The 22,575-nt window shown below is 34.2% G+C and overlaps 1 protein-coding gene across 2 annotated transcripts in view; it reads right to left on the bottom strand.

Moving 5' to 3' along the window:
- TOP2B (DNA topoisomerase II beta) overlaps positions 1 to 22,575 on the bottom strand; it is a 60,819-nt gene that overhangs the window by 32,838 nt on the left and 5,406 nt on the right. Inside the window, exons 2-8 of one of the 2 annotated variants that reach the window (XM_021678922.1) lie at positions 13,523 to 13,678; positions 12,372 to 12,462; positions 10,958 to 11,021; positions 5,339 to 5,484; positions 4,375 to 4,472; positions 3,022 to 3,234; positions 231 to 404 (exon numbers count right to left, since the gene is read on the bottom strand). In XM_021678922.1, the coding sequence (XP_021534597.1) occupies positions 231 to 404; positions 3,022 to 3,234; positions 4,375 to 4,472; positions 5,339 to 5,484; positions 10,958 to 11,021; positions 12,372 to 12,462; positions 13,523 to 13,678 (942 nt within the window). Of the gene's footprint in view, positions 1 to 230; positions 405 to 3,021; positions 3,235 to 4,374; positions 4,473 to 5,338; positions 5,485 to 10,957; positions 11,022 to 12,371; positions 12,463 to 13,522; positions 13,694 to 22,575 lie in introns of both variants that reach the window. The other variant, XM_044920589.1, reaches the window with a different exon arrangement.

Raw genomic sequence — 22,575 nt, forward strand, 5'->3', positions numbered from 1 at the left:
TAAAATATAAATGTATTCAACTATAAACACTAATCATATGAACTCAATGCTCAATGAATGTTTATATAAACTATAAGAGTTATTTTCATATGAAAATAAGTTTTCATTTTCATAAGCCAATTTTTATTTCACAAAAGCAGATTTGGGGTTTTTTGTTAATGTTTTTTATTTTGTTTTTAATGAAGGATTGTTCTATCACTGACATGGCAACAAAGAAATAGCACACTTACTTTTGTTGTTGCAATACTATTTACAAAGCTGATTTGCTGGAATCCCTTTTCACTCAGTGTGAGACAAACATCCCATCTTTCATTTGCAAGTTCATGAATAACTTTCAGCGCCACTCCAGTTTCATCCAACTTGTCTTTCACATAAAGATCTACATAACTGCGAAATCCATTTACCTATTAAGTAGAAAACCAATAAACAATCTTATATTGGCAGCTCAACTAGGTGAATGCCATCAGGTACTCTTACAGTTTCATTTTCCCTCATTCACAACAGCTCTTACTCCTCAGATCCAAACTTTCATGACTTCCCCCACTGTATTCCTTGATCCCTGCCTTTAAAAAGGAATTCATTTCTATATGTATCTGATAAAGAGAGGCTATGAAGGACAGGTAAATTATTATAAACTCTTTCGAAAGTTTAAGTTTTAAAATGACAAAGTAGACATCTAGTTTGAGTTCAGACATATAGAAGGCTTAAAGAAAAAAAAAAAGAAAAGCTTCTGCCCTTATAAGAAAACAGCTGGTCAGACAGCAAACTGATTTTTCAAGAACCCTCAAAAAAAAAAAAAAAAAAAAAAAAAGAATTCACAGGAAAAAGAAACAACCTGATCAAAAAGAAAAAAAATTTTTCAAAAACCCACAAAAAAAAAAAAAAAAAACAAAACTGAATTCACAGGACAGCTGGCCATCCTGAGTCTGAAGAGAAACAGGTGTCTATAAGGAGACACAGAACACTAACCAATTTGCTTAAGTGAGGCAGAAGCTGCCTAATGTCATATAAGCCAAAATGAACATTAAACCAGAAATTCTGACAAGTTGCTGTAGGACAAATGTGGACAGTATGGGTATGTGAAGTACCTGAGGACTGTCATCATAAGGGGTTCCTACACTTACAGGCTTTTTCTCCAGAAACTCCAGCATGTTCTCACAGGGAAGGTCAGGGAAAATCTAGAAAAAGCTCCCCACCACGGTACTGCTGGTTGAGGGGAGAGAATAACAGCAGCCACTGGGAATTCCACCTGGGCTCCTCTCCCTTACCCATCCCAACCACAAAAACAAAACAAAACAAAAACAAAAACCTTAATTTGCAGGGGAAAGATACTGCTAAAGAGTATTGGTAAAATATCACTATAGCTGGAATAAAATAATTCCAGCCCTACCTCATCCCACTCCCATCTCATTTAAGAAGAAAAAAAAAAGTTTATTTTAAGGAGCAGGGATCCTGAAGAATACTAAATGAGAATACTGGTGGATACATGCTGCAGTTAGGGGAAGAAAATAAAGGGCAGAGGAAAAATCTCTACTTCTATAAGAGAGGTAGAAACACTTGTGAAGGCCAAACCCCTGAGACACAGGGCCAGAATGTACTCCAAAGTTTTGAGACTCAGTCAGACGTAAGTATCCTACAACCTACCACCATGTTAACAGGCCTCCAATAATAACTGGATTTCAGCAGGTTGGGCTGCAGAGACAGACCCTCCTTAAGGGGCAGCTCCAAGGCAAGGCCCAAAAACAAAAGACAAAAACAAGGAAGAATTTTACATTTCTGGTGCCAAAAGCAACAACAAACCTCAGTGCTAGTTAAGTACAAAAACAATAAACTGCAAACACAGCCATTTCCTGTACAGATTAAACATAAATCCTGATACTAAAGCCTATTTGCTCTGTATCTACTATCCTATACAACGGGGCTGATTGTCAACAAAAGCATATGAGGCATGCCAAAAGGCAAGAAAAAACAGACTGAAAAGACAAAGCAATCATCAGAACCAGACTCCGATATGTCACAGATGTTTTAACTATCATATAAGGCATTTAAAATAACTATGATGACTATGTTCAAGGCTCTAATGGAAAAGGTACACAATATACAACTTCAGCAGAGAGATGGAAGCTTTAAGAAATAATCAAATGGAAATGCTAGGAATCAAAGGCACAGTAGAAGATATGAAGAATGCCATCAGCAGACTCATCAACAGACATATTAAAGGAAAAAATCAGTGAACTTAAAAATAGGGAAAGAGAAATTAAACAAACTGAAACACAAAGAGAAAATAGTGACTAAAGCAGAGCAAAACATTCAGGAGCTTAGGACAATACCAAACTATATAACATGTGCATAACTGGAATGCCAGAAGGAAAGATCAGCAAAGAAATATTTGAGAAATAATGGCCAAAATTTTTCCAGAATTAGTGACAGACACCAAACAGATCCAAGAAGCTCAGAAAATAGAATGAAAAAAATACACAACATCAAAAAACAAGGCCAAACCCCCATATAAACACCTAAGCATACCATACTCAAAACAAAACAAGACAAAACAAAAAAGCAAAGACAAAGAGAAAATCTTCAAAGCAGCCAAAGGGAAAAATAAACACCTTACCAACAGAGGAAGAAGGATATGAACTATAGCAGAAACCATGCAAACAAGAAGACAACTGGATGATATTAAAAGAAAAATACTGTAAACCCATAATTCTATATCCAGGGAAATTCTGTATCTTTGAAAGTAAAGGCAAATACTCTCTCAAACAGACTGAGGGTATTTATTGCCAGACCTACCTACAAGAAATTAAAGATTTCCAGGCAGAAGAAATACGATTAATATCAGAAACTTAGATCTATACCAAGAAATTAGGAGCACTGGAAATGGAATAAATGAAAGTAAAACAGAATCCTGTGTTGTATTTTTAATTGTTCTAAAAGATAACTGACTGCTTAAAGTAGTTAGATTTAACTGTAAGCTGCCCAGAAAATAACAAAGCATTTACTATTTTAGAAGACACTTACAGGCAATTTCTTTCCATTAAACATGACCTTGACCCCCTTGCATGAACCAGCCAAATCATAAGCTCTTCTGGTCATGAGGGCCACAATATCCTTGTCAAGCTTTTCCATCTTAAATTTAGACAGATCTGGTTGGAATGTTATGCATGTGTAATCTTCACCATCAAAATGCTTAATTTTGGCTTCAGAAGTCTTCATCATGTTATTCATCCATGTCTTTAAAAGAAAAAATACTCAAATATTTCTATAATGCTTCTATATTTTATTATACATGAGACTCAGTTCATGAAATACATTCATTTACCACAACTATATCCATCTCCAGCTTTACAACAAACCAAACAAATCCTTGAAACTGATATTAGAGATGAAAAAAATTTAAAAACTACTACAGTTGTCCCTCCTTATCTATGTCCCAAGACCAGAAACCATGGAGAGTACCAAACCCTATATAAACTGTTTTTTCCATATACACCTATGATAAAGCTTACCTTATAAATTAGGCACAGTAAGAAGTTAATACTAATAAAATAGAACAATTATACTTTAATAAAAGTTATACGAATGTGGTCTTTCTCTCTCAAAATACCTTATTGTACTGTACTCAACCTTCTTGGATGATGTGAGATGATAAAATGCCTACGTGACGAGATGAAGTGAGGTGAATGATGTAGGCACTGTGACAGAGCATTAGGCTACTACTAACCTTCCAACGATATGTCAGAAGGAGGATCACTTGCTTCTGAACCGCGGTTGCCCACGGGTAACTAAAACCATGGAAAGTGAAACCACAGATGGCAGCGGGGGTTGGGGGGTGGGGACACTATTATAATAACCTCATTTGAAAATAAGCAAAATGAACTGCACTTTATATACTCTTAGTAAAATAACTTTGAAATTCTTCAACATAATCATTTAGAATTTTACATAAATAAATACTATGCTTTCCCTGACCAAATTACTTTACCTTATGTAAAATTTCAAACTATTTTCAAAGGGCTACCAGAGTAAAATAAGACAGAATTTTGAAATATGAACTTGATGAATCAATGAAGAATTTTTCAAATTTGCTAAGTGGATACATTTCAATTAGTCTGTAAGGTTCAAGACATTACTGGTAATGCTTAACTAGGTTAAAGGAAAAGTCTATTAAATAAAGCTCTTCATTTTCAAGGAACAGGAGAAAGATTTATGTAAAATCTCCTAGGCATTCTGAAGTCTTTTTACTCTACTGACATGCTTAATGCTTTTTAAAAAAAAGTGACATAGGCATCATTGCCATTTACCTAAGGTTCTATTATCTTAGCAAAGCAACACAACACACACACACAAAAATTAGACACTTTTCTATCATACCTGCTTAAAACTATGTTTGTATTCTTTGCAAGCAGTTTCTACTGTAAACTTTGTACTGAAAATATTACAAAGTTTTGCACCATAACCATTGCGACCACCTGTAAGAAAAATCAAATGTGAAAGATTTAATGAAAAGGATTTTAGGAACTTTGTTAACTACCATGGGACAGGTCTGTTGCAAAATAGTTCCACTTACTGCATTATTCAAACACCAACTGAATATTTCAGAGTATATTTAGATTTTTTCATTTAAAGAGAAATACAATTAAGATTTAGCACATACAGTAATGTAACATGCATTTTGTAGATTCATTAACTTCATCACAATTTCAAAAAAAATTAAGCTTGCTATCTCCTATAATCAAGTAAATCTGTGTGAGTATGAAATCTGACCTTTCTATCAAAGTTACTTCTCTATTACAAAATTTAATCTACATCACTTCCTAAAGCTCTGGCTTTAAAAAATAAATAAAAACCATCAACCCACTTGAGCAATGGAAATAAGTAGGAAGACACTGGTTTTGATCAAAGCACTTCAACTCTATTTACAAAACCTAGATTTGTAATCTTGACCCCTGTAAAACAGTTTAGAAGTAATTCAACTGATACCAAAAGACATGGTTCTCTTATGCAATAAGAAATTCACACATATAGGAATCATACATCTGATTTTCATCAGCACCCTAATTCGAAACTCAAACTGTTAGCCAGGTTAGAGTTCTAGCAGTTGTAGCATAAGGCAAAGTACTATCAATTAAGCTTTTAAAATGTCTCTGTCAGACTATAATCAAGATAATACTTACACATGATAGTTTTTTATAGATACTAATTCTGAAAAGAATTTTCTCACAATAAAGCTACACAGGTTTCCTTTTCTATAATACTTTACATAGGAATAGTTAAATTTTATGTTGGAAGTATAAAAAAATTCAATAAAAATTCTGATCAGCTATTTAGACTTTACCTGTTACTTTTTTCTCATCATCATCATAGTTACTGGATGTTAAAAGCTGTCCAAAAATTAACGCTGGAACATAAACTTTCTCTACTTTGTGTTCTACTACTGGAATGCCTTTCCCATTATTCCAAATGCTTATAATATTTGATTCACTGTAAATAAACAAGCAGAGTTTAGAGCTTAACATTTCCATAAAAAGTAATCCAGAACAAACCTAAGTAATTATAAGCAAAACTCCAGCCATTACTAATTGAAGACACTCATCTTTCAAGAAAATACTTGCTGAGGACACACTTTTCTACCCGAGTCATAACTCAAATTAGGGCCACTAAGACCTACAAGCAATGCTGAAAAATTTCTCAGGAAAAGAAACTCTCCTCAACTTCCCAGAAAATAGTAAAAGCAGTGAAGCTTCTACCAGAAGTTAGCTCCAGATTCTGTTTTCTTTTCATCTGTATTAGCCACAATCTTCCTGCTTCATTCTACCAGTACACCACCTGTAAACCACAAGCTCTGCAGGGCCAGGAGCCATTGCCATTTTCATTCCCTAACTACTGCTGCAGTACATATGGAAAAGGACAAACAGCGTGAAATGTATTCCATTCTCACCCTAAATATTACTGGGTTGTTTGCATTATGGCAATCACTGTCATAAACTAATTTTAATATTTTTAAAATATCTAGATTTTACCTATTTTAGGTTTTTTAGGTTTTCCTATCATAAAACCATCCATTTAAGCCCTGAATGGTATGCAGCAGAGGCTCCTATAGCTAAAGCAACCTGACACAGGCAGTAGTCCTGATGGAAAATTTTGAGTAGTATATACTAATGCCTTTACCCATTTAAAAGCCAAATTTGCAAAGAAACACAGCTTCATAACCAACACTAAGAATTGGTTTAAAAAGCTACCATTTGACAATCTGATTCATAATTATTCTTAGATATACAGTTTCACTCACACATACACACCGTAATCTCTGAAGAGGTATTAGAAGTAGTTATCACAACTAAAAAATTTGTTATAAAAGCCAAAATTAAAACCATATACCCAAGGGGAAATCAATTAATTAAATCAAATTAAGTAGGAAGGAAAGAGGGAGGGAAGGAGGGAGGAAGGAAGCAAGCAAGCAAGCTAACAAATAACTTTTAGCACATCTTCTTTCCCTAATCAGAAACCAACTTTTCTTTTCCTCACTGTCCAATACAGGTTCAACTCTTCAAATGTCCTAAGGCTCAAATTTTGATAGCCTTTTTTTATTCAGATCTCCTGATCATTCTCTAGAGTCCTTAGTCATCAAGACTTACTAGTTTGTCCTTAGGTTCGTTTATTCAGTATTCAGTCCTTTCTTTATCCCAAATGCCAATTTACCAGTCTAGACTGATATGCCCTAAATACTGTAAATTAAGCTTAAAAGTCCTCTACTGCATGTTCACAGCCCATTATCCAGATCCTTAACTATCGCCAAATTTAATTCCCACTATTTCACAACATGTACCCTGCTTTTCCTTCAAGTCAGTTTATTACTTGTCCTGAATGTTCATTCCCAGTTCTTCCATTTCTTTGTTTAGTGGTCTTTCCCTTGCCTTAATGTCTTTTTACTCTTTGTCTAGCCAAAATTTACCCTGAGAGTCAGTTTATGACTTCAGTTCTCCATTAAGCCTTTTACCCAGCCTATAACAATGTTTCCCAACCCTCCTTATATACCAAGACTAGCCAGAAAAAAAAAAAAAAACTAAATTATTGATTGGGTAACCCAGGAGATGATTAGATTATCTTGCTTGTGGGTAAACACTCTCTACAGAATACACAGCTGAATGTTTAAGTATGTAACAGTTTCAAATTGCCTACTATATAGTTTCACTTGTGCCTCCTAAAGGCAGTGGACCCTAGAAACAAGGGCCAGCTACTACACTACTTTTTTAAACTTGCAAATAGTTCCCAGCGTTAGGCTTAAAATTAATAAAGAAGAATTCTGAAGGAAATAAAGAAAGGCAATGAATGGAAAATTACAGATCTTAAGTATCTCAGAATGATACAAAGCTAATACACTCATGAGTAAACCTTTAAAATTGTTTTCATCAATTTAGCATATCATATATGGTACTATAATTAAGACAGGTATTTTGTAAATTCATTATCTTTATCACAGTTTACAAAAAATAAGGCTTGACATCTCCTACATTCAGTAAGTCTATATGAGTATGAAATTTGAACTTTCTATCAAAGTCACCTCTATTGAAAAATTTCAATCTATAATCTCTTCCCAGATCTGGCATTTAGGTCTGTAAGCTCTAAACAATGATTCAGAGTTCTATAACTATATTCTTTGCTCCATCAATAATCTTCACAGAAATACTAGGAAAAAGAATACTGTGTTTGAATAAGCTACAAATACAGTTTTGAAATATTTAAAGCTAAAAAAGAAACCTGGGAAATAATCTAAATATCTAAATATTCATTAACTGTTAAGAGGTTAAATTATGATATACCGACATAATAAAATAATTAGTAATAGGTTAAAAAAAGATTTAAGTAAATCTATATAAGTTAATAACAAAGGCTGTCCACAACATGTCAAATAAAAAGAGAAAAAGTATATAATCCTACCTTTTAAAAAAATAAAAATGTATCTGTATACATATTGCAATATGAGTGTGTACTATTTTTTTAAAGCTACAGATTTAAGATTTTTAACCTTAAATAAACAAGAATAGTTAAACTAGAAGGACTGTTAGAACTCTGGTTAATGTGCTTTCCACATTTGTTTTTAATCAGATAGACACCAGCAAATACTAACAATCATATAAAGAGTTTTAAGCTCCTTTGTAAAAAGGTGCTTCAATTTCTCTAATTTTCTAAAAGAGCTGTCCAAATTCTGCATGGTACCCCTTGCTAATGTATTCTTATGCCTTTTACAACCATGGTTGTTATTTAAATTTTATCCCCATATTACAGAGTACTAGTGAGAGCAAGAGGTAAGCTGTGCTGTATGGCCTCCACACTTAACGCATTAACTATCAAAATTTAACCTGTCCTTTACACAGAGTTCAGGTACACACATGCACAAAGAAAAATTTTAAATCTGCTATACAAAATGTTAAAAAGAATGAAACAGAGGATATCAAAAATGGACAGCAAAAAAACTGGGTCAACGAAATAAACTGCAGAATAGCATGTTTTCCCATTTCAATTCTGCTTTTAAATAACTTCTTAAATAAGAAATCTAAAATTGTCTCTGAAATGAAATTCATTTTTATAAAAACAGCATTAATTCTGTGTTAATACATAGTAAAAGAAAAAATAAGGAATGAGCTTATGGGAGGAAATTCACAAAAGACAAAATGTTATGGTTAAAATTCAGAAACACAATATAAATAAATAACAAAATATAAGCAACATAGCAACATCTCCCAAAATGCTTGTCTATTGCCAACTGTAAATATATATTTTAATATTTAAACATATATTAAAATATATACTATATATTTCAATTAAAAGCAGGAGAAAGGGCGCCTGGGTGGCTCAGTTGGTTAAGCGACTGCCTTCGGCTCAGGTCATGATCCTGGAGTCCCTGGATCGAGTCCCGCATAGGGCTTCCTGCTCGGCAGGGAGTCTGCTTCGTCCTCTGACCCTATCCCCTCTCAGGTGTTCTCTCTCTCTCATTCTCTCTCAAATAAATAAATAAAATCTTTAAAAAAAATAAAATAAAAGCAGGAGAAAGATTCAATAGTCTCTCACCAATGATTTATAAACAAAAAAGTAAAATTCACACCTTCTTCCATGGAAGTAGCTATGAATTTTTGTCATATTGAAATAAAAGAACTTTCTAGCAGAACTAATTAAAATAACATAGAGATAAATTAGAAAAACTGGTATCTGATTGTCATTAAGAACCAAATAAATTGGGCGCCTGGGTGGCTCAGTTGGTTAAGTGACTGCCTTCAGCTCAGGTCATGATCCCAGGATCCTGGGATCGAGTCCCGCATCGGGCTCCCTGCTCTGCGGGGAGCCTGCTTCTCCCTCTCCCACTCCCCCTGCTTGTGTTCCCTCTCTCGCTCTGTCTCTCTCTGTCAAATAAATAAATAAAATCTTAAAAATAAATAAATAAATAAAAATAAAAAAATTAAAAAATTTAAAAAAAAGAACCAAATAAATTTAGTTATAATCTATGTCACAACAAAAACACTGTTGACTGAAAAGGGAGAAAGAAATCACTAAAAGCATTAGTTACATAGAATTACTCTGTCCAGAATCTGTAATAAATTTAAAGGTAAAGCACGCCACCAAGAGCCACTATTCAGTCTACAGAGTTGTTTTATAGCTCACTTCTTGATCACTTTGTTATGATGGGATTCTATGTAAGCTGTTTAAGTCCATGTTGTTGGATTAATGTGGCCAAAATAATTAAGATAAAAAGAACCAACTGTAACTGTAACCATGTTCATCAAGAATGTATTTAAGAGAGAGCCCCTTCTTCCTTAGTTTTCAGTCTTTCCATTCTGAATTTTAAAAAGCTTAAAGATATCTAACATTCAACATCTATTACTATTCACTAGCTAGCTCTCCTAAAGCATAATAAATGATATTGTTTTTAACTGACCATTTTCTAAATACAGAAGAAAGGGAATCTTGAAGCTAAAATTTCCTTAAAACTATTTTAAACTTCTGCATAAATTAACAATTTATAAATGTCCTGTGCATCTAACCACATAAATCCTCAAGAATGTATTCATTCTAGAAAGGATCCAAATGGGGAAAAAAAAAATGAAAGAAAAAGAAAATCTGGAACTTCATAGTTATGTAGTAGTTATGTGGTAATATTTTAATACACAGCTATCTTCATGATATAACCAAATATAAGTTATATTTTCATATATAAATATACATTAATCTTAACCATACCATCTAAAATTAGATTAGTGACAGTAAGACTATACCTGAATTGGTTAAATTTTCATGTTAGAGAAAATTCTTAACATCATTCTGAATTACTAATAAAATTATAAATGTAAATGTAATGCAATATTTTACAAAAGGCATGCTATTGAAAACAGGGTCAATGTAACAGTAATATTTCTAAGTTAAAATGGTATTATTTTCACTCCCCTTCAGTTCGCCAAAACAAATCACCATAGTGAGATCTAATTAGCTGAATGCCTGGTATATATTCTATAATATCAGCAGTTCCTAATTTACAAATGATGTTATAAATAATAGAAAAGCCCAAATATTGGTCTTAACAAATAAATTTAATCCATAATATAACTGGGACTAGTACTAGCAATAGCACTTAACCTTGACTCTCAAAGCAAAGGCAAGAAGGAAAGATTGAGTGACTGACTACTGTAATCACCTTCAACAATATCCACAGCATCAAAGAGGGAGAAAAATGGGTTTCCAAGTGTTCCCATAAGGAAGTACTTTGGAGTAAAAGATCATGAATGACAGAGGAAACTATAAAAGTATAGTATATTCTGGCTAAAAGAGGCAAAAATAACAAGATCTCAAGCAACAGGGAAACTTTAGGAGTACTAATTGTATACAGTATTCATTTGAGGAGTATTTGGGGACTATCAGAATAAAACGACTTAGCATAAAAAAGTTAAACTTGAAATATACTTACGGATCAATAGAAACTTTAATACAGGTCATATTCTTATCCCTCTGTTTATTGTCAGCTGCATTAACTACAAATTAAATATTTTGATGAGTAATAAAATAAAGTTATATAAACAAATATATGACAACTGCATGTATATCCCTACTTAATATAAACATTTATATATGGTAATAGTTATTGAAATTATTGATACTAACTTCTAATAAAAACTTTATTTTCTAAATAATATTCTTAAATTTTATATCACACTAAATTACTGTTATGTCTTTTACTACAAAATGGGGGGAGGGGAAGGGCAGATTTTGTGATATATAAAAATAAAAACAAACATCTGCAGGTTATAACGCCCTAATCCAGGTTAGGTCTAAAAGAAAAAAAATCGAGTTTAATTATATTTTATCTTGGAAACAACTACTTTCTCCTGATCTTCAAAAAACTTGTGGTTTTATAGACAGGTTGAGCTAAAATCAGTTATTTTTAAATTAGAAAGACAAAGTCTTCAGCATCCTTAGAAATCAAAATTCTAAATCCTATGCACTATAATTGATAATATATTTGCACACATTAACCACTGCTGGGGTTAGACACATGACTACACAAATTTTAACACAAGCTAGCTGTCAAATTCAACTTCAATCACAGAAAAAATATGTTCCTGATAAACACTATGTAACATAAAAGTAAAATCGAGTGGATAGCTGGGAAGCAAGAGTGAAAAGTATAAAATACAAGAAACCAGTTTTATTCCCCTATCCTTTCCCCAAAGAAGGACCAGAACAAGCTCAGAGAGACCCACACAACCCAGCTGTCTAGGAAACTTCAAGTGGCATTGATAAGGTGGCAGAGCCCAGAGTCTCTAGAAAGTGCTTGGCTAAAAATATTTCCAAAATGCAAGCATTCCCTAGGAATCAATTAAGCAACCACACTTCACTGTGATTTCATTTATCATGTGCTTTGGAAAAAAACAGAGATCATTCAGAGCAATGGTTGTTAAACTTGGCTGCCCAACAGAAATTCCTGATTTGTTGGTGAAAATCCCAATTTTACATGTCTCATAGCAAACTCGCCAAATCTGCAAGGATCAGGCCCTGTAATCTCTATTTTTAACATGCCCCTCAGGTGACTGGTATGAATGCAATCTTCAGATGACTACACTTACAAGAATATAAACCAACTGTGGATTACTGATCAAATAACAACACATTCACTTTACAGATAAACGCAAAGACATGATGTGCACAGATATGAAAATATTACAGTGAGTACAAAATTTTCTGAAGAACATTTATATTCAGCATAGAAGCCAGAGATATGCCTTTAAAATTTACACAGTAAGTCTGGCTTTATATACACACATATACATACACACACCCCCCCCAAAGGACACAGAGGAGTTAAATCTTAGGCAAATACTCACCCAAAATTTCATCAAAGATCTTGTATAAACCTGGCACAAAGGTAACCTCTCTGCAATTCATTCCTACATCTTCATCATACACCCACATTAGCTGCATTTTAAGAAAAATTGAAAAGGACTTATGGGGTAAAAAAAGCATTTAACATCAGTTTTACATAGTATAAACCCACATCTGTCATTTCCTCTGTAAATACTTAGATCTTCAAAGTAGAAAAACATATACTACTTCAGTTACACTCAACTTCAGTATATGCATATTCAATTTAAATAACTTCAAAATTGAGATCTTACTCATTTTGTATTGAGTCTCTATTCTTATTTATAAAGTCAGCTTATTAATATAAGGCACCAAGAATTGTTAGAAATGATATTTAAATAAAACAGAAAAAATCTTTTATTAACTTTACACTTTTACTTCATGTTTTGTATTTTTCTATAAGGAGCACAGAGTAAAATAATATGAACACAGCATGACTTTGGAGACAGAGATCTAGCTTTAAACCCAGCTCTTACTAGTTGAGGGATCTGAACAAGTTATTTAAATTTATTTAAACTTCAGGGGTGCCTGGGTGACTCAGAGGCTCAATCCTTAAGCATCTGCCTTGGCTTAGGTCCTGATCCCAGAGTCCTGGGATGGAGCCGGCTCCCTGCTCAGCGGGAAGCCTGCTTCTCCCTCTCTCACTACCCCCGCTTGTATTCCCTCTCTCACTGTGTCTCTGTCAAATAAATAAATAAAATCTTAAAAAAAAAAAACAAACTTCAGTTTCCTCATCTATAAAATGGGGATAACAGTACCTACTTTCTAAAATTGTTAGAATCAGACAAGATAATATGTGCAAGCCAAGTCCATAGTAAGCATTGGTCATTAGTGTATATGTACACGTTCTAGAATTTGAAGCAAACCACGCATAAATGTTAAGGACTTTTAAAAAGTTCACACACTATCATTTTACTCTATACTTCTTACCTCTGAAGTTTTTTTATCTTTAGCAGAAAATGAAGACATTTCTACCTCTCTTAAATCTCTCGCTCTACTCTATGAGCACAGAGACATGAAATAATGTACTTAAAAAGTATACAATCACAAAAAATTTACTAAAAAGTACATATAGATACACATCTCCTAATCTCAAAATTTAACAAATAATTACCTGTGTCAATGGTTCCACTGACCCAATATATGTATCAGGACGAAGGAGAATATGTTCAAGTTGTGTCTTTTTCTGATACACTCTCTCAACAGACAACTTCTTTGAAGAATCATTTTTGTTTGCAGTTTCTGACTCTTCTTTTTTTGCAGCATTGTTCTGATCAAAAAGAGTCTAAAATTAACCAAAAAATCAAATTTAAATAACCTACCAAGGGGTAAACTAAAATGTATATGGACACATACCATAGGTTTTCTTTTTAATGACAAAATTATCTCTCAGGTTGATTTTTAAGTCTTAAAGAGAACACAGGTCTATTTACTGACAGTCCAGTTCTTTTTATACTACAGTGTAAAACTGCAGTTTTGACTAAGGTATAGTCACCAGAATAGCTAGAAATGCCTACATCTCTTCAATCCAGAAATATAAACATTTCCCAATTCTGTAAGTTACCAAGTTAATTTTTACAGCCCTCAAAACTTTCCAAGAAATACGAGTTCTGGCCAGGTTACAGGTTCACAATAACTGAACCTGGCTACCTGCAGGAGTCTTCAAATCTTCTACATTATCAGTTCCCTGCCATTAAGCCACTGAAGATTATTTTAAAGGGTGGGCAAAAGTAACCTACACAAAATAGTGACTATGTAGTTAATATACACTGAGCTGGCTGAAAACACTAAGCATGGTTTATGAAATCTCAAATTTCACACTTTTATAGGTCATTCCAATAATTCCTTACAAATCAGTGCTAGGTGCCCCATTCTGAGGCACCCGCTGATTCTAGTTTTTGTGCCAGTTCCAAGGAAACAGAAGTTGGTGATCCTAATTCTAACCATTCCTACAGTAGATAAGGATCACAAACTCGAATTCCCAAGGTCTGGAGATTTCCCTGTCGTCTTTTTTTCCTTTTATTTTTTATTATGTTATGTTAATCATCATACATTACATCATTAGTTTTTGATGTAGTGTTCCATGATTCATTGTTTGCGTATAACACCCAGTGCTCCATTCAGTATGTGCCCTCTTTAATAGCCATCACCAGGCTAACCCATCCCCCCCACCCCCCTCCCCTCTAGAACCCTCAGTTTGTTTCTCAGAGTCCATAGTCTCTCATGGTTCATCTCCCCCTCCGATTCCCCCCCTTCATTTTTCCCTTCCTACTATCTTTTTTTTTTTTTTAACATACAATGTATTATTAGTTTCAGAGATACAGGTCTGTGATTCAACAGTCTTACACAATTCACAGCACTCACCATAGCACATACCCTCCCTAATGTCCCTGTCTTCTTAATAGCAGAAAACACACTCTCTCCTTCTAGAATTCCCTAATATTGACGAATAAGACATGCCACTAAAATGGCTATAATGGCATGTTTTTTCACAGTCAAAAAATAATTCACGTATTAGAAACAATGAAAATTGAGATATCTTCACAAGTCTTTGAACTTAAGCAGAAATGAAGCAGTCAGAAGACAAACAAGAGGAGAGATTTTACGAATTTGAACAAGCAATAAACCACTTTAATTCAGGTCCTACACATAGCCATACCATTATCTTTAAAGTTAATATTTGAAAAAAGTCATTACATAGTCTACATTTAAAACATGTATGTTTAAAAATCAAATACATGGGGCGCCTGGGTGGCTCAGTCGTTAAGCGTCTGCCTTCGGCTCAGGTCATGATCCCAGAGTCCTGGGATCGAGTCCCACATCGGGCTCCCTGCTCGGTGGGAAGCCTGCTTCTCCCTCTCCCACTCCCTCTGCTTGTGTTCCTGCTCTCGCTCTCTCTCTCTCTGTCAAATAAATAAATAAAATCTTTAAAAAAAAAAAAAATCAAATACATGGGCGACTGGGTGGCTCAGATGGTTAAGTGACTGCCTTTGGCTCAGGTCATTATCTTGGAGTCCCAGGTTCAAGTCCTGCATGGGGGCTCCCTGCTCAGCAGGGAGTCTGCTTCTCCCTCTGACCCTCCCCCCATCTCGTGCTCTCTCTCTCTCTCCCTCTCGAATAAATAAAATCTTAAAAAAAAAAACAAAACATACATAACCTCGAGCAGTCTAAACCAGGACAAGAACTGTAATGTAGAAACACTATGGAAATTCAAACAATTATAATCTTCCAGTACCATAAATTTTAAATAAAATTAGAGACTTAATATTGCAAAAAAAAAAGTATTATAAACAAATCATTTTCTATATTTTAAACTATATTCTTATACATTCTTTCATTTATAAGGTTACCCATTAACACTGCTCTGAGTCAATTAAAAATAGCTTTGGACAAAGGAAAGTAAGTGTTTCATAAAATCTTCATAGTCTATTACTGTCAAGAGTTAGATGATGAACTAGCCAGAAATATACATTTTAAAAATACCAGTTTCCAAATTTCTAATCATGTTCCTTGCTTTTCATGAGACAGCTAATTAATTCATAGAAACAAATTCAAAAGTAAAAGCACAACTGATTTTGTATAATGGGTCATCAGAATAGTAAGGACTAAGATCACACTCTTAGTAGTGTTTAAAGACAATAAATGCTATGGAATCAAAGGGAGGTAACTTCTTACCATTAACTTAGAACTGCTTGCAATCATTGGCATAAAGGTCAGGAACTTATAATAACCATGCAAGTAAAAGCTTTCTAATCCCAGGCTACTACTCCAAATCCCACAACAAAGAAAACATCTTCACAATTAGACTTAATCGAGGACTCACGTTTACCTAATTGGGGCTTCTGTGTTTGGTCCTGATGAATTACACTTAACTAAAAGGGGAACAAGTAGGGAAAATAAGGATAAAGTCCTTTATCACTCCTTTTTCAAGAATTTACAACTTCTCCCATATTCCCTCACTACCAATCACTTCTTCCTCCCAAATGGATACTTGAGAATAAGGAATGCTTGGCTTGCACCTAACACATCCCTATCAAGTTCAAAAGTTGTCATTCTTGCTAGGATAATGTCTCAAAAATCAGAGAACAAGTCAGACAAGATTACTATTTGTAATGTTCTCTAGGAATATTATATAAATATTAAAAATAAGTTTGACAATATACTTAAAGTATTTTATGTCAAAATGTTTTTTCCTAAATATATGACACATGTTAAGGAAAGAAAAAAAGGAACCATTTTATTTAAAGTAATGAAAAGCATTAAGGAACATACTATTTATAGAATATCATAATAAAAGATGTTTTGAGATCTTTGTCAATATTTCAACTCTGATTTATATTAAATAATTTCTAAAACTTGCACATAAACCTTTAAACCTGGATATTTCATTGAGTAAATATTTTTAGTTACTTTTACCAAAAATTATTTGTGTTGACTATATAAACTTCTATTGCTATATCTTTTATGTAAAGATATTATGTAATCAAGTATTTTTAAATTAGTAGCTTATTAAAACTTAACTGTTTAGTGACCAAAATTACAAGGCTATATAAAAAATGAGCCCATTTTCCTCAGAAAAAATCTATAATATATACACATAGGAAAAAATATAAAATATACCCAACAGAATATCAAAATTATCTGTAAGAAGTAGAAATAGAAGTTATTTTCATTTTTTCTGATACACATTTTCCAATTTTCTACAACGAACACATATAGAAGTACTTTAAAAGCTTATTAGCCCATGTATGTGAAAACATAATTACACTAGAATAAAACTGAAGGTTTCTTTTTTCTAGGGGCACTGTTAATACCTACCTATTACTTCTGCAGTCCCAACTTTCTCACTAGAATTTAGGCAAAAAGGTAAGTGAAACCAAAATAAACAAGACTGGCAAGTTTGGCAGAGTAGAAAACAGAAATTAACATTGCAGTCAGATTTGTCTTTTACTTTCCCATTCTCAACAAATGGTAGTTTGCACTGCTCACTGGCTCACTAGCAGCAAACAGAAAGAGGAGGTTCTCTCCTGAGAGGTCTGTAAGTTTTTCTCACAGAAACCTAAAATAATGATCTCTTTTAGCTCGTCTTTATTAACAGAAAGTTGCCCCCTGAATAATGTCCAGGCCACTAAAAATCAAAATCTGGGGATGAGGGGACAGACAGCAATTACACCACGCCCTCAATGGGATGGCCCCATCCCTAGGATAAGTATAAATACAAACACCTTGGGACTGAGAACTAAGTAAAATGAGAAAAATCTATTGATCATCTTCCCTACAGCTTTTATTGTCACTATCTCTAGGAAAGAAGAAGAAAAAAGAAGAGAAAAGAAAAGAAAGATTAGAAAAGAAAAAGGAAAGAAAGATCAGAAAAGAAAAAGGAAAAGAAAGATCACCTGGAGTAGTTCTTCAGTTTTAACACTGTTACTAATAATATTCAGAAGAGAGATCATGAAATTAGCTTGAACACAAACAGATCAGCAAACTCCTATCTACACATTTACAAAAGTACTCTCAATCCCACAAATGATAAAGGAGACTGATATATATCTGGTATCTGTAGGCTAAAAGAATTATGCTCATTTTGGGGGTGGGGGAGCTAAACTTTCCACATTAATGTCAGTACATTCAGGTTTTCATTAACAATTTATTTGGTTTACTTGTAAATCCACCAATTTTCCAACATTGTTATTAGCTCTATTTGAGAAGTTGAAAAATTCTTCTTGAATTGTAATAATCTCCTCATCCTCATGTTTAATTGAGACAAGTATATGTTGGCACAGAGGTTTGATTTTTAAATTTGTTTTTGTTGCTGTTGCTGTTTTATTAGTTTTTTTGTTTTTCAAGTCCTTGTTTCACTAATTTTTTTAATGCTTTTTAAGTTTTTGCATTATGCTCATTTAAACACTGAAAAGAAGGTCTTTTGATTCAAAATGATTTAACCTTTTCTTATTATGTTCATAGTAGTAAAATATCTTGTACTACAGTGATTGACTAAGTAGTCCACATTAAATAAAAATTCACAATACACCCTTAAAAATAATTACCAAAATCATCCTAAATAAATTTTAAGGTTTGCTAAAACTGAAAACTTACAATTTAAGTTTTTTGTAATTTATTTTACTGCCTAAATTTGTGTGGACAAAACACCAAGTTATTTATAGTAATAAATAATTCCAGCATCTAATAACACTAGAATATAAGAAATCAGAGCAACGTTTTCATTCCCATATAAAACTAAAGACAATAAAAATGTAAAATAACCCCATATGAAAATATCCTCCACAAATCTAAAAACATTTTAATTCTATTCTTTGTGGTTTACACATCTGATGCCATCCATAACTGACTTTTTCTGAAGTTCAAAAGCTGGCTGCCAAATTAAACAATGCATTGTTGGGAATTTCCTAATTATAACAAAAACATCAAAATAATACATAAAATCCATATTAAAATATTAATCTATTTTAAGCACTTTTGTAATATTGCTAACTCCTAGTGAAAGAATATAGATCTAATACTTTTATCCAAAACTCAACCTTTATCAAGAATACTTCTTGGGCGCCTGGGTGGCTCAGTTGGTTAAGCGACTGCCTTCGGCTCAGGTCATGATCCTGGAGTCCCGGGATCGAGTCCCGCATCGGGCTCCCTGCTTGGCAGGGAGTCTGCTTCTCCCTCTGACCCTCCTCCCTCTCATGCTCTCTGTCTCTCATTCTCTCTCTCTCGCAAATAAATAAAATCTTTAAAAAAAAAAAAAAAAGAATACTTCTCAAAAAAAAAAGTACTTCTCAACCACCAGAAAAAGAAAAACATTGCAATAAAACAAAAAAAAAAATTTTTTTAACATTTTATTTATTTATTTGACAGACAGAGACAGTGAGAGAGGGAACACAGCAGGGGGAGTGGGAGTGGGAGAGGGAGAAGCAGGCTTCCCGCTTGAGCAGGGAGCCCGATGTGGGGCTCGATCCCCGGACCCTGGGATCATGACCTGAGCTGAAGGCAGACGCTTAATGACTGAGCCACCCAGGCGCCCCATAAAACAAATTTTTTATTTCAGATTGAATATGTACCAAGACCATCCTGTCAAGAAAAGAAAAAAAAGATTCTTCCATGCAGAACTGTCACGTGAGATATAGCAATTTGGGGCAATCACCCAGTTCCTGTTTTTCTGTGAGAGAATGAACTGCTGCCAAAGAGGGGAAAGGAGATGGTTTGCCAGTTGGTGCTAAAAAGGAACTGAGCCACTCATTCACATAATCGGCACAGAAATCTCACCATCACCAAGCCAACAAGAGTGGCACTAGCAAAACCTTGGCAACAAGCCTCTTCTCCTATCTTCTATAAACGACCCCCTCAGACTTCACATTACCCTTTTGTTTCATCTCCTCCCCTTCTCAAACTCCCTCAAGTCAGCCATGCTTTGATGTTCCTTTCAGTCATATTTCACCCATGTAACAATAGAGAGGGCCAGGCTATCTATCCACCATTAATGAAAACAAAACCAACACTTTGTCTTCCGTCTATGCTCTTCAAGAAATGCCCTCCCACACCAAGGGACAAGGAAAGAGACGGAAGGTGAGGGATACTTAAGATCATAAGGAATGTTTAAATGTCCACTGTGAAAATAAAAAGTACACTTTCTCTAAAAGGCATCCAAATTGGAAAGCAAGAAATAAAATTGTCATTATTTGCAGATGACATGTAAAATAAAAACCTAAGGACTCCACAAAGAACTATTAAAACAAACCAATCCAGTAAAGTCACAGAATACAAAATCAATACACATAACTGTTGTGTTTCTGTACAATAATAAACTATCAGAAAGAGGAATTAACAATCCCATTTACAACTGAACCAAAAAGAATACTTAGGAATAAATTTAACCAGGGAGGTGAAAGACCTATACACTGAAAACTAAGACAATGATGAAAAGAAACTGAAGACAGAAATAATGGAAAGACATTCCATGCCCATGGACTGGAATAATTAATATTGTTTAAAAGTCCCTACTACAGGGGAGCCTGGGTGGCTCAGTTGGTTGAGTGTCCAATGCTTGATTTTGGCTCAGGTCATCATCTCAGGGTCATGAGATTGAGCCCAGCAATAGGCTCTGCGCTGAGCATGGAGCCTGCTTAAGATTCTCTCCTTCTCCCTCTGCCCCTCCCCACTCTCACTCTGTCTTAAAAAAATAAATAAAAAGTAAAAAATAAAAGTCCTTATCCCTATCAAAATTCCAACAGCATTTTTCACAGAAATAAAACCATCTTAAAATTTGTATGGAACCACAAAGGCCCTAAATAGCCAAAGCAATCTTGAAAAAGAAAAGAGCTAGAGGTATCCCAGTCACCAGTTTCAAACTATATTAAAAGCCACAGTAATCAAAACAGTACGGTTTTGAACAGAGAGCCCAGAAATAAACCCACACATGTGGTCAATTAATTTATGATAAAAGAGCCAATAATATTGGGGCGCCTGGGTGGCTCAGTCGGTTAAGCGACTGCCTTCGGCTCAGGTCATGATCCTGGAGTCCCGGGATCGAGTCCCGCATCGGCTCCCTGCTCAGCAGGGAGTCTGCTTCTCCCTCTGACCCTCCCCCCTCTCATGTGCTCTCTATCTCATTCTCTCTCTCAAATAAATAAATAAAATCTTTAAAAAAAAAAAAAAAAAGAGCCAATAATATAAAATGGGGAAACGACAGTCTCTTCAATAAATAAGTGGTGCTGGCACAGCCACAACTGGACAGACACATGCATCAATGAAATTGGACCCCTACCTTACCTATACAGAAAAATTAACTCAAAATGAATTAAAGACTTGTACAGAAGCTCCTTGATGTAGGTCTTGACAATGATTTTTTTTTTTTTTTTTTTGAAACTGACATGAAAAGCAAAGGCAACAAAAGCAAAAATAAATAAGACTACATCACACTAAAAAGCTTCTGCACTGCAAAGGAAACCACAAACAAAAACGAAAAGGCACCCACTGAATAGGAGAAAATATTTGCAAATGATAAATCTGATAAGGGGTTAATACCCAAAATATATAAAGAACTCCAACAACTCAATAGCAAGAAAAAATCAGATTAAAAAACGGGCAGAGGATCTGAATAAACATTTTTCCAAAGAAGACATACAGATGGCCAAAAGGCACATGAAAAGACATGAAACATCACTAATCATCAGGGAAATGCAAATCAAAACCACAATAAGATACTACCTCACACTTGTCAGGATGGCTATTATCAAAAGGACAAGAAATAACAAGTGTTGACAAGAATGTGGAAAAAAGGGACCCCTCGTGCACTGTTGGTAGGAATGTAAATTGGTGTAGCCACTATGGAAAACAGTATGGAGTTTCCTCAAAAAAATTATAAACAGAATTACCACATGATCCAGCAATTCCATTTCTGGGCATTTATCCAAAGAAAACAAAAACACTTATTTGGAAAGATATACGCATCCCCATGTTCACTGTAGCATTATTTACAAGAGCCAAGACACACGAGCAACCTAAGTACCCAGTGATAAATTGGTAAAGAAAATGTAGTATACACACACACACAGGAATATCATCATAAAAAAAGAAGGAACTTTTTGCCATTTGCGACATGAGTGAACCTTGAGAGCATTATGCTAAATGAAGTAAGTCAAAGAGAGAAAGACAAATCCTGTATGATCTTACTTATACGTGGACTCTAAAAAACAAAACAAAAACCCTGAATTCAGGGCTAGAGGGAGCAACACGGTTGAAGGTGATCAATAGGTACAAACTTCCAGTTATAAAATAAGAAGTCCTGGGAATGTAATGTACAGCATGGTGACTATGGTTAACAATACTGCACTGTATATTTAAAAGTTGCTAGGAGAATAAATAAAAGTCCCCATCACAAGAAAAAAATTATAACTGTGTGGTGATGAATGTTGGCTTATTGTGGTGATTTCACATTAAAAAAAAAAAAAACTCACTCTGAGGCAAAAGATAGGAAAGTTCTTTTCAAATGATTTGAAAAAAAGACACATGGGTGTGTACCCACTTGAGGGCTTATTATGTGGCAGCATTATGGGAAGTATATGGATAATCTCAATCAATCCCTCATAAAAGCTCCATAAAGCAGACATCACTATCATGATTCCCTTTCTACAGATGAGGAAATGGAAGTCTGAAGAA

Source organism: Neomonachus schauinslandi, chromosome 1, assembly GCF_002201575.2.
Source record: "Neomonachus schauinslandi chromosome 1, ASM220157v2, whole genome shotgun sequence".
Lineage (NCBI taxonomy): Eukaryota > Metazoa > Chordata > Mammalia > Carnivora > Phocidae > Neomonachus > Neomonachus schauinslandi.